Consider the following 13,604-nt stretch of genomic DNA (forward strand, 5'->3'; position numbering starts at 1 on the left):
ATTCACAAGTTAGAAAGACCTAGAGAGAACTATACCACAGGGACTTTCAACTGCTTCATACGATGCACACGAGACACCAGTTGGCATCGAACATGAGAGGTTGGCTCACCATTTTCCTTACATGTTGTATGCTTACTTCATCGCAAAAACTGACGGAAACAACAATGTGGCATCGCGGGGAAGAGACCGAAAAGGGGCCATAACACAAAAACCACTAACCCAATAGCTATGAGACTTGATAGGGGGATAACCCTAGACTAGAGGAACACTTCTACGGCCTCCTATACCGATTTAGACCAGTTAAAAAAACCCTAACTTCCTGGAGCCTACAGAAGCCGATCCGAAAGAAAGTTGTCAAAATGCTACCAAAATTCAAGAATAGGTGCTCCTGAAGGGTACCTACAAGCCTAAGTAATTACCTCCAGAGTCAACTACTAGGAGTTGGTCAAAAAATCAAGCTAGGCTTTGGACCCGCAAAGCATCATTTGGCTTTCACGGCCGAGTGGTGCGTTCGCTTGCCACCAAACTTCACGGGCATCATCGACATATCACCAACAGCCAACATCTATGGTCAGATAGCAAGAAAATTCATCAGCGATCATCTCATCCCAAAAAGACGCTATTTGAGCGACAAATTGCTAAAACTTAGGGTATTCGTAAGGCCAAATGATACATTGAAGCCATGGAAAGGTGCCCTCTTGTATCCACCAGCCTGGGAGATGGACCTGAAGAGGAATCATTGCAAGAAGTCGTCTCCAAATGAAAAAATCCCTTTCAAAGACTGAAATGCCAAACAAGGAGTTTTTAAGCTAAACATTGACTTTTTAAGTTGAAAACTAGCTAGTAGGGCTTAGGGCACAAGCACAAAACACCCCAAGGCATCAAACTCACTTTTTATCAAGGTAGACAACATACACGTATGATGTCTCACAGTTAGATTTTGCACAAATATCACTTACCTGACTTCATAGACTCATTGTGCATACCCTAAACATGAAGCATATAAAATTTCATAAGATTTGGAGCTGATTAGGGTACTCAAGACCCAAAAAATGCAAAGTCTCGGCCTAATCCCATAATTTGGCTTTGGACTTACCAAAAGTGCTCCAAATCAAGTGAAATTTTACACAAAGCAAGCACATAGCCTATATGTCATGTCCCAATGCTCAAATATTAAGTTTGTAAAATGAGACTTCATACACGTATGATGTCTAGACCTATCACGGAGGGGTTTTGCCACCATTTTGGGCATCCAGAATTGTGAAACATGGTACATATAACCTCTACACCAAATTGGGGCACCTTTGGGCATGTTTTGATCACCACCCTCATCATCTTCCCGATCAAAGTGTCCTAAACCCATTCTATGGCCTTGAACACGTAAGCACTAGTCCAAATTCATAATTACACATACCACACATCAAGAGCTACCTCTGCACCAAGTTTGAGCCAAAAATGCCAACCTAGACATCATACATGTATGATGTCTAGACCCCTTGAATTGACATGCTGCTATAACTTTGGACACTCTAACACTTTATACACATCATTATGAGCTCCCCATCAAGTTTTCATCAATTTGGGTATCTTGTTAACTTCACTTACTCAAAAAGAAAAAATATTGATGCACAAACACCTTCAAGCCCTTTAACACCCACTCATAAGCTCAATTTCAAATTTGAGTCCATGGACACCATGCACATGATATACACAACTTACGCAAGGGGTTTCATGTTGTTTTGCATCAGCAGACATCATACGTGTATGATGTCTGTTCTCTCTTACAAATGTCAAACTCCAAAACTTTCATCATGAGCATGTTCACCACATAGTACAAAGGCCATGCATTCAATTTGGACAAGTTTGAGCAAGGTTGTGACCACTTGAGTCTAAATTTGGAAAATCCTGGCAAGAGACAGGTTCTATGGCCCCAAACAGATGACTCATCCCAAATCAAAATCTGAGATGATCAATTTAAGGATTTCCCATCACCTGAGGATGCTACAGATGAGGTCTGGACCAAAAATATCAACAAAGGCAGGGCCAAAATGATCAATCTGGGGAATTTTCTCACTTCCAATGCCATTATCCCATCAATCTTAGCCCACATCCCAAGTTTCATCAAGTTTTGGTTCTTAACACCCATCTAAACCCAAGTTTCAGAATCCTAAGCTCTATACCTATGTTTTGGCTTCTAACACATGAATAGAAACCCAAATCCCATGCTAAGGTGCAACTATAGCACAAGTTTGAGCCATTTTGAACAAAGTAGACATTGGACGTGTATGATGTCTCTCACTAGCCTAAAAATGAACCTAGAAGCTAACTTGACCCCTTCTATGCCTTTACCACATGATTACGAGAGCATCTACCAAGTTTCACCTCATTTGAACCTCATTGCTCAAATCTAAGCCATAATACAACTTCAGAGCCTGAAAGAAGTTCTAATGGTCACAGATTTCCCAAATGACATCCAAATTGAAATCCATGCATATATTCATGATGTACATGCTATGAGTCATGCACATATGAGAGATCACTTAGTTCTAAGCACCTAGACATCATATATATGCGATGATGTCTCACAACATAAATCTGCACCCAAAATGCATTTTTTACCACATGCTTAGCACCCTTAGGACCTAATTAGCTTGTGTTTTAAATTTGAAGTAATTTGGATAGCTAGAAATTGAGAAAGTGCCAGATTTTGTAAACCAACACTAACTTTACACTTGGAGTGCCTGTAGGATCAATGGAAGCCAGCAAATCATGAGCTAAAAAGAAGAGGCTATAATTGAAAGACATCATTGCGGCCGTAGAACCTTACACTATCCTCAAACCAAAGCTTGGATAGATGAAGCCACATTGGAAGTTGAAGGAATCAGACTTTACCAAGGTACATTCAAAGATCCGCAAGGCAATAGAGTAGATGTTCCTATGATCCCTGGAGAGATTAGTGAGTATGCCAGCAAGGAAGGCATCCTCAACCACCTAGAGAGGGCTGATCTGCATAATTTCTTTGCAACAAAACAAGCAGGTGTGGATACATAGAGGGTCTACGAGCTAGCAAGCTCTATTTAGAAAGATGGCAAAACGGTGATTGCTGCTTTGGACGGCCAAAAGATTGATGTGGTAATTACCCCTCAAATCATTGCAGATGCTCTTGGACTTGACAATAAGGGCAACTCTGTTAGAGAAAGAAGAGATGATGTGAAGGTCTACACTCACAAGAAGACAAATCCCCCTCAAATCATTGCAGATGCTCTTGGACTCCACAATAAGGGAAACTCTATTAGAGAAAGAAGAGATGGTGTGAAGATCTACGCTCACAAGAAGACAAATCCCACCTTCAAAAACCTAGTAGACCCGAGGACTACAAAAATCTGCAAGCTGTACAACCAATACTTTCATGTTTGCAGCAAACGACCGCAAAAATACACCTTACCACCCCATGCAATAGCCACCACGATCACATGGACACTACGGAGCAGTGTACCCAAAGATGTAAAATTTGTCCAGTATCTTCATGAACTAATGGTTGGAATGGAAATAGATAAAGCCAAAGTACATTGGTGAGGAAGAAGTTCTCACGAGGATTGCCTATGAAGAAATTGGAGCAAGAGGACTATGGCCAGAACAACCCACACAAAACGAGTGATTGATGGTTGATATTGAAAGAGGATGATGAGGAAGAGGCTCCAACAGCAGTAGCCCCACCTATCTCTACGCGGATTAGACAAAATCTCGAGACCGTGTAGGAAGATACAAAAGAGGAACCACCAAAGAAAAAGGGGAAAGCATCCATGATCAAAGAAGAGTGATTGAAAGAGACTGCAAGCCAGAAAGCCACATGGATTGAACGCCTTATAGAACAATTCAAAGCCGACGAGCTCTAAAAGGAGACTTTGAAGAGTACTGGGTGCCAGATCTTGCAAAGATCAAGGACAACTCCTCAAGACCACTTGAAGATCAGTTCGATCACTACATTCGAGCCTATGAAGAATCTAAAAAGTGATGAACAGCAGGATTCAAAGCCATTCACAATCGAAGAAGTCCGAGACATCAAAAAGAAGTTGAAAGGGATTCCAAAACCACAAGGGAAGGAAGACCAAAAAAGTGAGCAAGGAACAAATACTTTGCCACCTAAACCTTCCTCGAAACCTATATCTCTACCTCCAAGCCCTAAACCCTCCGGCATCTCAACAGAAGGACTTACCAAAGAAGAAAGCAAAGGTTGAGTTGATGCCAGAAGAAAAAGAAAGAGCATAGTGATGCACCTATGAATACCTATGCAAAGCTGGGTACTCATATTTGGATGCGTCTAAGGCTGTATATGGCACATCCATTCCACCATGGAATGAAAAAGACAAGGAGAGAGAATAGGTATTTCTTATATGGTGAAAACCCTAAAGTGCACCGTTAAGATTTTCACTAGCTCTTCGAACTTAATGTGCGTGATGATTTAGAAGATATGCAAGACCTTCCTGGCTTGCCTTGAAGTGTTTGCCCCATCAAAAGCAACGGATTCCACATTACTATCAAAACGAGAAACATTGTAACCAAGATGCCATATGACTTATCAAAGCAGCCATCCTCGATGGAGGTTCTAGACTTTTTTTATCAAAGGCTAATGTTCCCGCCGAGCTATCATATGCAAGCCTTTGAGGAAGCCTTCTACACCACCTTCTTCACTTATGACAACATAATCTTTGGCCCAACAATCACCTTGGGCAACATAAGATATGAGTCATACTTAAAACTGTTGAAGCCTCAAGGGTTCCATTGACATCAATGCCTCAAAGTTTGCTATAACAACTAGACATAGGACCCAAAAAGCCAAGAACCCATCATGTCAGGGATGACATGGATGCGGAGGGGGGGAGTGTTAACCATTGAGCAAGAGAAAAGCCCAATTTTTGTATTATTTACTCCATCAAACTCAATGTAATTATTTTTTGGGACTCGATTGAGTTTCCACATTGTAATATACTAAATATGGATTAGTTGAACCCATGGGAAGAAGTAGGAGATGATTCTGAGAAGTTAAAACCTCCAAAGCTGAGGTATAAAGGACAATTTTTGTAACCCTAATGACAACTTTTGCATTAATCAACTTTTGGGCTCACCTAAGTGTGCCATGAGTTTTGTATGAGAGAGTGAGTGATCTTCTTCTACTCTCTATGCACCCTATGAATGCTACATTGCAAAGGTGTCTTCACCATTGTATTAGCAATGGCAAGAACTACACGCCAATGCCAAGCTTGCATGGTTTTGGTCTCTTCGCGAAGAGCTCTTGCATGAGCTTTGAGGTGAGTTTTCTCTCTAATCGCGCATACGAATAGAGATTGCTATATGTCATTGCGTTCATAACAAGTAGAACTACACTTTAGGCCTAAACATGTTTAGAATCAATGACCTGTAATCTTTGACTTGTCTTCATACATGATTTTTGCACCAAGTGCTTACATGTAGTGATTTGGGTTAGAAACTTTAGGATAGTGTCCTTTAGGTGTGTAGAGGTCACCCCTTGCGTTTCGTGACGATTCAATAACGTTAGGTCTTGTTTTGGAGAGTGTAGCCGTTGTAGATACGATAACTTGCACACATACATAGTGTGCTTTGAGTTGGTTTTCCTTGTTAGTGATTGTCATTAGAAGGTCCAGTAGGTGATTGAAACCCAAGCAAGTTCCTCCCCCATCTCTTTCCCTTGCCCACCACATATTTTCACACCAAAATAGCTCCTCTCCCTTCTCTCACCTCCATTGCAACATGAAACAAGATCCTCCTCCTTCTAATTTCATTCACTCACACTACATGGAAATCTCGACTCCTGAAGGTGGAAAAAGTATGAGCTCGCATGACTTGCACACCACAACAACAGGAGGTTTAAATGGTGAGTGGGCATTGCATGGGTTCACCTTCAACATAAAGATAGAATGGTACGAAAACTATCCTTGTAATTTAAATTCAGAGCTTAACATTCATCTTCATCTCTAAGTTTATCATGCTAGAAACAATCAACCTCTTTATGGATATCAATGTCTAGGTCTTTACACCTTTATCATCAAAACTAAGCAGTGATCCTCAGAACATTGGGGCGTGTGTTGTCAAGCTGATTCACTGCTCACAAATGCTAGCAAAGTGAGAACTAGGCCAACAAACAAGATGTCAACCAAGGATGGAGCTACAATGGAGGTGAGAGAAAGCTAGCCCAGAGTAATGTTGGACTAGAGGGGGTGCATGTGGCTATTGCATTAATGAAGACCTTGGAAAGGTTTGTAGAGAGAGAAAATCACTTTCTAGCTAAAGAATATGTTTGGAGAGACTTTGGAGGGTGGAATGTGAAGTTTTGATTTTTTTAAAATTTTTTAACTTTTTAGGCTTTGTAGTGCACACTTTTGACTTTTGGAGGTCAAAAATTCTTTTGGAGTGAGAGACGAGACGTGTTTTCTTTGCAGGTGAGCTCCACCATGCTCACAACATAGAGCATTTAGCTATGCAATACGTGCAAGTAGACTCTTTAGAGATAGAGGTAGAGCGACAATGCTCTAGTGAGACACAACAGGTGTTGTAAGAGTCTGTGCAGGCAATAGAGCGGGTCTGCTCCCTAGAGACATATGTAGAGATGACATACATAAAGACATTCTTTGATATGCTCATGCTAGAGGCTGATGAGTTGGTGCCAAGATGCACAATTGTGCCTATGGGTGGAGAGGATGTAGCCATCCCAGTTTCAATGATGACACATCCATACACGACGAGGAGTCTTGATGATGCAGCATAGAGATATCATAGGGGAGGCTAGGACATCCAAACATGTGCAGGTTTTATCAGTGTTTGGTGTGTCATGTATGACCTACTAGTGTCGAGGCCCGATCTAGCAGCTGCAATGGGAGCATTTGCATCAGGGATTTTCAAGCGTACAATGATTGGAACTAGCATGATGCATAGTGGAGTTTTACAAACCATACATAGTTGTTTGCGAGATTTACATGCCAGCTCTAGTGTGAATACACACACTCGCCTATCCCTAGAACCGATACAACTGCATGTAGATTCACTGAGTGAGCTAGTGAGCATAGGTTGTGAGAGTCTCTTACCAATTCTCTGTACATACTAGTAGTTTAGCTAGTAGGACCCACTTATTGGCACATTCACCTTTAAGTGGGAGGTTGTTGGGGTTAAAGGAGCTGTGCCTTTGCCCGAGATGGGACGTTTAGTGTCCAGCTGCCCAATGATCTTATTCTTGTACATATATAGAGAATAAGGGGGGGCTCACTTGGAGACTTGCTCCACCCACATAGCACCTTGCACTCTCTCCTTCTCCCCTTCCCGCACGCACACATCACACCGCACACATGCATTTTGTGCACTGCACTTATTGGCACATTCGCCTTTAAGTGGGAGGTTTTTGGGGTTAAAGGGCCTGCCTTTACTCGAGGCTGAACATCTATTGTTCGACCTCCCACTAACCGTATTCTTGTACATATGTAGAAAATAAGGGGCAGCTCACTTGGAGACTTGCTCCATCCACATAGTACCTTGCACTCTCTCCTTCTACCCTTAGACAAAGGAAATAAGGGGTTTTTAGAACATAAGGGCTATATCAAAGAATTTAAGGGATTTTCAAATTGATTTTAGAGAAAAACCCATAAGTTTTTGAAGAAAAAGGGGTCATTTTATTAACTTAAGCATGTAAATAAAGAGGTTTTCTTAATACCCTTTGAACACATGTTATATAAATAGCTTCTTAAAGGTGCACCCCTCGAGCACACACCGCACCGCATGCACACATTCCATGCGTCGTTGTTTTAGATGTATGAGGTAGTAGCAGAGATCTATGCATGGTGTAGAGATGAGGTTTTGACACATGCTAGAGTGATGGCTTCATATGCGAGTGATGGTGTTATCACGTTTCTTTTTAGCGTTCCTCCTCCTTACATGTCTTCTAGAGTTGACACACCTTCCCATTGGTTGCTAGATGAGAAAGCAATTTTCCACATCACACCACATTGTGAGTGGTTCAGCAGTTTCTCTAGTGGGAGCTTTGGTTGTGTGCACTTGGATGATGGTTCGGCGTTTGACATTGCAGATGCAGGAGATGTTTGTTTCTCATTGCCCAGTGGTGCATCCTATACGCTATGACATGTGCACTATGTTCCTCAGTTGAGACATAGTTTGATCTCAGTGAGATAGTTAGCAGATTGTGGGTGTCAAATACTACTTAGAGATCAGTCTTTCTAGATGCATTGCGGTTCATTAGTGATTGCCAAAGGAACCCACAATGGCTTGGTATATCCTATGTATTAATCTGAGGTACGAGACGGCATGGTCTCGATTTTGTTACTGGCATGCTTTGAGCGAGAGAGGAGACGTGTCTCCTTTGCGGGTGAGCTCCACCATGCTCACTAGATAGAGCATTTAGATGTGCAGGACATGCCAATAGACTCTACAGAGACCCTCTTGGTGCTCCCTCTTGAGCCTCCTGTAATGCCGCTCCTACACAAGAAACACCTTCAATTTGTCCTTTTTCCCCATGCCCTATTGCAAGGGGAGACGCAAGGGAAGAGGAGGAAGCACATGGGCGACGAGAGGAGGAAGGGAAGGTAGGGAGGGCGGCCAAAAAAAAAAAAATCGCTTCGTTAAGCTTGCTCGAAGACCTAGCTCAAGAAAAGTCACTCCTCCCACAAGCCAAGATCCCCACCATCGTGTGCTCCATGGATGAATCCTCAAGGTGTCCGTTTGCCTCTTTGGGAAGAAGAGGCAAGAGGGATGGCTACTCATGTGGCTCCAAAAATTGGGCCTTGGCAAAGAAGGAGTGCTCGCAACAGAGATAAACCAGCCTAGGTTCTCCCTCTTCAGCCTCCTATGGTTCCACTTCTGTGCAACCATCACCTTAAGTGTGTTCTTTTGCCCCACACCCTATCGCGACACCTCCTAGGAGTCCCCCCTTGTTACGACGCCTCATAGGCTTTGTGAGGTAGGAGCAAGCACGGTCCAAAAAGCTCTAGAACCAAAAAATACAAACCTAACATCATTAGCATTCGTAATTGTATTTAGTTTATTTTCATAGCTTAACTCTTTCTGACAAAAAAAATAGTCAGACCTACTCCTTAGAAATTAGAATTACCCCCTTTGTCTACATGTTCCCTATAAAAAAGAGCACTACTCTAAAAAACTTAAAGCTATGACGTAGCTTTAATTTGGTTTATTCACAAATACAAACTTAATTCTTGTGGATAAAAGAGATGTCACCTCCATGCACCAAATGCCCCTAAACTAGCAATAATAAGGAGATATCGCTTGCACACACCAAATGCCCCTAATATACCCCTTTAAAAGGGACCCCACCTTGTAAAATACATCTTTTCTCCCCTTTTCAATCCCCCTCCCTTATAGTCACGTGATAACATACAATAATCCTTACTAAATCCCATGGAATTCTCTGTCAAATTCTATGGGATTCTTAAGCCATATGGGGGGTGCTTTTGGAGCCCAAAGAAAATTAGGCTAATTTTTTCCTATAGCATCCTTTGTATAGTCCTAAACAACTATCAAGCTATCAAGGGATAAGTTTGCAGAGCTTAGATCTATAGTTGATACATTCATATGATTGCAAGCACTATCAAGTTTGCTTAGAAATGAGAAACACCTCCTCTCTTGAAGACACTCTCCAATTGGCATGCACTCCCATCGTAGTCACCCAAAATGACATACCTAAATATAGGCAACAAAAGGAAATAATAGAGGAAAAATTATCTGGTGGGCTAACCAAGCCTAAATGTGAATCTAGTTCTCTTTGGGATTATGATTAGTAAATAATCCTTTATTGCTAGAAGAGAGTTTTGATTCAACCTCCTTGATTATAAACCAAAGATGGCGGTCTAGCATTGAGGAGAAAATGACAAGGATAAATGTGAATTGACATAATTTATGGATAGAAAACAAGTCTATCACACATATTGAAATGCCACAATGAGATGGGGAAAACACTTGATCGTTTCATTCTTAGAAAAAAATACATAATTAGCCCTTTTACAAGCATGTAGAGGAAAGCATACGATACTCTCTAGTGAAGTGACTTAGAGATATCTCCCTTTATTATGGGCTGTTGGATTATGCTCCTAACATTGGGGATTTGATCTTGACAATTGGATGCGAATGCATGTCCATGGATGCATTATGAAGAATGACACATACATATGTGAAGGACGCATACATTGTGAGTAAACAATGGATAGACGATGAAAAACAACCGTATATCACGTGGCTCGGTCTGTAGTTAAGAGGGGTATTCATATATTGTGAGAATCGAAGAAAGTAATGTCACCCAACATCTCTATCTTAGTTCCCTCTTGGATGATAGGCTTTGAGTTTGAAGACTTGTCGGATAGATCTTTAGGTCTGTTGGGATTGTTCCTACAATGTTAGAACCTCTGGCTCTCTCTCTCTCAGCATTTTTTTGTTAACCAATTTGCATCGATGCTGATCACACTCGCGCTACTCTATCCCTCTTTCATCTTCATTTGTGGAATATCAAGGTACTGATGGGAGAGTTCCATTGGAAAGAATTCAATATGGTAATGACATAATTGCTTTATCCTTCGACACACTTTCAATGGTACGTGGATGGTAGCCAATTCTTGCAAAAAGTAAATGGGTGGTAAAGAAAGCAAGAAGTCAATCACATTAATGTCACCCCACTCACCATTGGCATGAATAATCACTCAAACAGCCCTTCCTAAAGACATTACATGTCACAAAGATCACCCAATGTTGTCTCAAGTAGTCAAGATCAGCTACCTCTAAATAGTACATCAAACATAGTAGACAATAATACTACTCATGTTTCGTCACTGTAGCGCAGTACTATGAAGAGATCGTCTCGGCTTGCCCACGGTGCTCACCTCATCCTCGACCTCATGAGAAACTCTGAATAACAACAAAGGCTTTGATAAAAGCTTGTGAGGTCAGTATAAAGGATAATAAACAAGTAAGCCACCATTTCAATGGTTTACTATACATGTGAATGATATTCCAGACCACATGTATATTGCAACACAACCATATCCACAAGCAATCCATCCGCCGGGTACATGTTTTTACCGCAACATCACATTGATATGCCGCCTTCAAGGTGCTGTCAATTCAAGCTAACCTTCTGATCCCCCTTCTGTACAACAATCTCACCTGACACACAATTCTTTGTTGATTACAAGATGGCTTGTGAACTGCAAGAGTATATCTAATATGACAACAGCAAAGCTCCATTGGAGAAGCTCTTGGTGCATTTTGCCGAAAAATTATTATGTCTTGCTCTTCCACCCAAAATATCCTTGCTGCGATTATTCATGTGAAAAGCAAAAGGCCAAAGCATTGAATAGCTGTGATTATGCAGTTGCTGGAGGGCTACTTGCAGTAGTAGAGGGTTCCACTGGCATTGTCGATGCTTCCACTGCTGCTTCATGCAAGGGAGAGATATGCGCACATGTGACTGGGTACTTCTCACCCGGAAACAACACAAGTAAGAAACTGTTGTTGCCATTTGCACCTTCATCTGTGGATGAATCAAGCCCTCGGCCTGTTGTGACTGCCATTGTTTCGCTGGCAACTACTGCGGCTTGCCGGTGCCGCTCCATCCTGCGCCTATACATGATGTGCGAGCGGCACAGAAGTATGATTGCAGTGAGAACCAGAACAATCATTGCACTCATCCCTATTCCAATCACAACCAGTGTTGGAGTTGGGGAGGGAGTCGAGCATGGGTAAGATCTGCAAGAATTGTTGTTTTGTGAAGCTGGGGGCGGTTGCGCTTGCTCGAGCTTGAGCCAGGCGGCCCTGCGAGTACCTGCATATATGTGTCACAAATGTCCCACAAACTAATGTGTTAAATATGGGGGAACATGTACACAGACACACACTCTCTCTCTATCTCTCTAATGAAACCCACAAGAAAGAAACGTCTCTCTCTCCACACAGAGTCGATCGAATACCTGCAATCCCCATATCTGCTGCGACGTGGATACAAGAAGAGAGGAAAAGAACCGCGAAGAATGGCCATGCCCCTCGACCTCCGCTTCTGCTCAAACATGAGAGAACAGCTTCGACTCCATTTTGGAGCTCTGCGGCGGCAGCATGCAATGCACGCTCCTTCTCAATAGAAAAATTGTAGTCACCTCTTTCCACCATTGACTATATTTTAACCCATTTTCTATTTGCCTATTACATTTATTTAAGTTTCACAAAATTATATTCTTGGAGAAGGGTCAATAAGAGAGAGAGAGAGAGAGAGAGAGAGTGAGTTTTGAGAGAGTTGACGTTATTTATTATTTAATAATGCCAAACTTTCCCCTTTTCTATGGCTCTACTTTGAGTTCATTGGCGTGGACGTGGTTGCACGTAGGACTCTCCCTATCCCACCTCATGGTATCCAAAGACTTTCATCACCTTTTGAAACGTCATGCATTCCATCACTCTCTCTCTCCCCCCAATTGTGGTAGATTGGGGTACCGGGCCCGATACCCCACACGGGAGGGGGTAACTCGTAGGATTAGATGGATGTAACTTTGATTTGACAACTCCAGTCACACACGAAAAGATGGGGGTGGTGGTAAGAAGCTTGTATTCAAACTGCATCCCCCTTCGTGGAGGCCCCCTATTGATTATGCCATTTCGCTCTTGAATAATATGTCTTGAGTTCAAATCTCGTCAAATAGATCTTTGAGGTCTCTTGGGATAGCTTCCTACGATGTTCAAATTCTCTTCTTCTTCTTCTCTCTCTCTATGTGTGTGTGTGTGTGTGTGTGTGTGTGTGTGTGAGAGAGAGAGAGAGAGAGAGAGAGATTTTTAATAAGATTCACTTTGGCATTCTATAAGGATTGAATGGAAGGAAAGTAAAGTTATCCAAAGCTCCAAAAGATGGGAGTTGTGAAATGAAAAGACCCATAGAAAAACTAAACAAGAAAACATCTCAATTATTCACCATTTAAAGCTGTGAAATGAAAAGACCCACCTACAAACTAAACAAAAGATGATTGTAACAAGGGCAAGGAGCTTATTAGATTTGGTTGGGAAAATCTTATAAAGACCTGGCATGGGCTATTATAACAAAGGCCATGATGGACAATGCCAAACTATCTCCCGAGGTGGCCAGTGGAAATGGCTCCAGCTGCATGACAAGCTATTTGCCCCTCGGTGGGTTGGCCTGAAACTTAGGGGTACAATGGACGGGCTTGCTCTAAAATGTAAGAGAGCAACGGAGTCTTTAGAATGGAGAGAGCTAACAAGGCATTTTCACAATTCGGTAACTCACTGGTCCCCTTGGCTCTTTCAGGGGGGAAGCATCCTTCTAAACCCATTTTGGAGGGAAGTTTCCAAAAAGATCAATAACAAAGGTATAAGATGACGGGGCCAAATTTGGGATTGCAACAATAGTAGCTAGAAAGAAATAGACCAATTGGCTTTCCAATATAACCTCATTGGGACTGAAAGACTAATAATCAATACAGCTCTACAATAGCTTCGAGTCCAAGTTCGAGTGGAAAGCATGGCGGTGGCCCAAGAACGAACATTTCTTGAAACGGAAAACCAAGGAAGTGTACCTC

General features: G+C 42.0%; 1 protein-coding gene across 1 annotated transcript; it reads right to left on the reverse strand.

Moving 5' to 3' along the window:
* Nucleotides 1–11,254: 11,254 nt before the first annotated feature.
* LOC147431267 (uncharacterized) lies at nucleotides 11,255–12,205 on the reverse strand. Its single transcript, XM_086494556.1, has 2 exons — nucleotides 11,994–12,205; nucleotides 11,255–11,848 (listed from the first exon to the last, which is right to left on the reverse strand). The coding sequence occupies exons 1-2, from the start codon at nucleotides 12,187–12,189 to the stop codon at nucleotides 11,391–11,393; spliced, it is 654 nt and encodes a 217-aa protein (XP_086350682.1). The 5' UTR covers nucleotides 12,190–12,205; the 3' UTR covers nucleotides 11,255–11,390.
* Between the last annotated feature and the right edge of the window lie 1,399 nt (nucleotides 12,206–13,604).

This window comes from Adiantum capillus-veneris, chromosome 21, assembly GCF_014529385.1.
Source record: "Adiantum capillus-veneris isolate H3 chromosome 21, ASM1452938v2, whole genome shotgun sequence".
Lineage (NCBI taxonomy): Eukaryota > Viridiplantae > Streptophyta > Polypodiopsida > Polypodiales > Pteridaceae > Adiantum > Adiantum capillus-veneris.